Raw genomic sequence first — 3,405 nt, forward strand, 5'->3', positions numbered from 1 at the left:
ATTGTTTAAATTTTGAACAAGCCTGGTGTGTTGACTTCATGGCTCCTATTGTACCGTTTTGGGCCATAATAGGATGCCTAGGCCTGTTTTTATTTTTTTTATTTTTTGGCCCGCCCGCTCCATTATTTTTCTAGAAAAATCCGTTAACCAAGAAATTAAATTGGTGTCGCCTTAAACAAAATCCCTTACATGAATCCTCATGCCGTCATCCACGGGATAAGACCCCAGCAGGGCGTCGTTGTTGTCCATCGTCGTGACCAGTTTGTTCTCCTTTGTGAAGACCTGCAGGTCCATGTGTGCTGCGGGGCAGCCTGTGATCAGCTCCAGCTTCATCTGAAATAATCAAATACACATATTTTTACAGTATAACAAACAAGAATTCAGAGACAAACAAGAATTCTGAGACTTTGGGAAGTCTTTAAGCAACACCAGCTATCAAGGAGGTCATGTAATGAAAAAGCAGCAAGCTCTACCAGAGATATAGATGTGAGTAATTAATGACTTTCTCCCACCAGGATGGACTGAACAAACCAGATCCACTACAACCTGAACTAAGGGCCATGCATAAACACAGACACACACACACAGATACACCCACACAGAGCTCACACCTAAAACAATATTTACCTTATTTTTCACAGATAATTTTTCATGGAGGTAACCACTGTACATGTATCAAATGATCTGATAATTACTTTGGCTGCTCAGACATATTTCATCATCACCAAACTTACTGTGGACTTAACATCGGTCAGTCAAGTTACCTAACTGTAACCAATAATTCAACATTCTTCATCTTCTTCATCTTTGCCGGGGCTCAAAGATGTTTAATATGTGAGCCCCGGCTACACCCTCATATAGCCCCTGAAAGGCCCTGATGGGGCACTTTAGGGGGGGGGGAGGGCCTTAGTTTAAGGTGGGCAGGCCTCCAGCCTGGCCCGGAAGGACTCAACGGTGGGAGCCATAACTACCGGGCCAGGCAAGGCGTTCCATTGGGGGATTGTGCGAGGGAAGAAGGAATATTTGTAAGTGTCTGTTCGTGCATGTATAGGTTGATATTTATACTGGTGGCTCCCTCGGGTACGCCCTTGGGCTGGGTACGCCCTTGGGCATTCAGCAAAGCTACTTTGGTTCGGTTTGAATGACTATGCACACATCACGCCCCCCTCCCCATATCGTACCTTCAGCGCGCCGATTGTCAGGCTCTTGTCGAAGCGTTTCTCTGAGCCAAAACTGCTCAGGGAGCTGGAAATTTGCACGTTGACGTTGGACGCTGTCACCACGGAAAACTCTGCCATCTTGAAAATGTAGATACTGCAGTCTGAACGCTCTCAAAATTTTGAACGTCGTTTTCTTGCCTCCACTCCTACTTTTACTTCCGCAATTCCGGAATGTTCTTTCTCGTCTGACAACACTCATCTCGCGAGATTAGAAACATCCAATGGGCGTCTCTCTTACGAAATTCCACGGTTCTAAAAGACTATAAAACGATTTGTGATTGGCTAGGACATCTGGATGTTAGGAAGAGCGGGAGACTTCGTTTTTGAGGAAAGATCTTTTTGTCCTTACTTGCCTTTTTGCTCGCCAAAGAGATTTTGATATACTCGGCGGGCGTTTATACTTATTACAGTAGTTCGCGGAACGTTTCGGCCATTCTCCGGACCATGTTTTAAGGCTGGATAAGCACGACAATGCGCCTGATCTGTAGCGTCGAGGTCAACAACCGCCTGTGCCCCTCCCACAACCTCGCCAGCAGTAAGAGCAAGGGCCGCGGGGGACATGCCACCCTGACGCTGGGTAGGAAGCCTGGCTCCGACAGCAAGGAGGGGATGGTGTTCTTAATGATGTGCACGGCCAAGGACAAGGCAGGGACCAAGTATAAGGTGAGTCCTGCACTGTTTCTGTGTGTATAAAACAATGGCCAAGCAAAGAGTACAGTAAAAACTTTCTAAATTGTATAGCCACAAATTTATGTTGGGCAGCCCTTTCTGCCCTGCCACTTGCTACATAAATATGTAATCCAACATGTAATAAAAAAATTGCCTACCACTTGCAGGCCGTGACATAATGTTTTATACAGAATTGAAAGCATGATTGAGAAATTGCAGTTTAACAGGTTATAAGCGTGGTAGCCAACACACAAATCTTGCATGAGTTACAAGGCTTTCAAGTTTCATGATTTTGTTCATTTCAGTTGAAGGGGAACGTTGGACAGATCTTCGGTAGGTTTGTGCAGGAAGGAAAGGCCACCATCCGCTTCCACCAGCCTGAGCACGACATCTGTATCAGCAAGGTAACCTATAGCTGGTAGTTATGTAGATAGCCGAATGATAGCAAAGATTATGTGTGACAATGTGTCATGATTTCACTCTACAAATTTTTTAAACATAGTTCTTGTAAATTAATGGTATTGTAAATCGTAACACCGCAACTATGTGTTTTGTAACTTCAAATACAGCAAAAGAAACTCATTTCTCTCATACCCACAAAATAAAACACCACTAAACTAAAACTAACTACAACCAAAAGTGAATACAGTATAAAATTTTTGCTTTGTAACACCCATTCCTTTGTTCCCTCCAGGCAGACCCCATAAACCTAAAGGCATTGTTGTCAGCTGTGAAGCTGGCTCACCACGGACAGGAGATGACTCGTGCTCAGGTGTCAACCCTCACCCCCGCCACAACCTCACAGGTAGAACCTCCCAAAACAAAGATGACCGTGTCCAAACGTAAAGACTACCCCCTCACCAAGTCTTTCCCCAGCTCCCTCGTTGAGCTGAGAATAAACCACTGTACTCTCAATCGCATTGACACCAGGATCCTCGGCCTGAAGCATTTGAAGCTTTTGGACATGAGTGACAACAACATACGAACCCTGCCAGAGACCATCGGTGAACTGAAGTGTTTGGCAGACCTGAACATGTCCAACAACCAGCTGACAGAGTTTCCGGGGAAGTTCTTCCAGTCAACGCTGCGGAATTCTCTCCAGTCACTGGACCTGAGCCACAACCAGCTGAGCCGCCTGCCCAACCAGCTGTGTGCCTGTGTGGATCTGGTGTCCCTGAAGCTGGACTGTAACAAGTTGTCGGGGCTGCCACCGTCCATAGGACTGCTGAGGAAGCTGAGATTTCTCACAGCTACACGCAACCACATCACTCTGCTGCCGGTCAGTCTGCAATTAGTCTGCAATCTTATAATCAGCTTTTCTCTCTATCCCAGGTTATTGTCCATTGAGTGTTGGTTTGTCATGTTTACCTTTGTAGAAGGAAAACATTGTTTCTGCTCTGTTTCTTCAACTTCTTCCCTTCCAAACAAATAAGGTCAATGACCTGGAACACACTGCTGTTGCCATGGTAACCGGTGCTGTAGTGGACACCAGTGGTGTTGGATTACATTATGTAGT

General features: G+C 45.6%; 2 protein-coding genes across 3 annotated transcripts in view; one reads left to right on the top strand and one right to left on the bottom strand.

Moving 5' to 3' along the window:
• Window positions 1-1,407, bottom strand: part of LOC109472263 (tubulin-folding cofactor B-like) — a 6,648-nt gene extending 5,241 nt beyond the window's left edge. Inside the window, exons 1-2 of the mRNA XM_019771919.1 lie at window positions 1,182-1,407; window positions 190-333 (exon numbers count right to left, since the gene is read on the bottom strand). Coding sequence (XP_019627478.1) covers window positions 190-333; window positions 1,182-1,298 — 261 coding nt within the window. The 5' untranslated portion in view covers window positions 1,299-1,407. The remainder of the gene's footprint in view (window positions 1-189; window positions 334-1,181) is intronic.
• LOC109472261 (leucine-rich repeat protein 1-like) overlaps window positions 1-3,405 on the top strand; it is a 7,434-nt gene that overhangs the window by 251 nt on the left and 3,778 nt on the right. The window contains exons 2-4 of one of the 2 annotated variants that reach the window (XM_019771917.1): window positions 1,716-1,883; window positions 2,195-2,293; window positions 2,584-3,168. In XM_019771917.1, the coding sequence (XP_019627476.1) occupies window positions 1,716-1,883; window positions 2,195-2,293; window positions 2,584-3,168 (852 nt within the window). Of the gene's footprint in view, window positions 1-1,511; window positions 1,884-2,194; window positions 2,294-2,583; window positions 3,169-3,405 lie in introns of those variants that run through there. The other variant, XM_019771916.1, reaches the window with a different exon arrangement.

The sequence above is a fragment of the Branchiostoma belcheri genome, unplaced genomic scaffold, assembly GCF_001625305.1.
Source record: "Branchiostoma belcheri isolate BF01 breed outbred unplaced genomic scaffold, Haploidv18h27 scaffold27, whole genome shotgun sequence".
Classification (NCBI taxonomy): domain Eukaryota; kingdom Metazoa; phylum Chordata; class Leptocardii; order Amphioxiformes; family Branchiostomatidae; genus Branchiostoma; species Branchiostoma belcheri.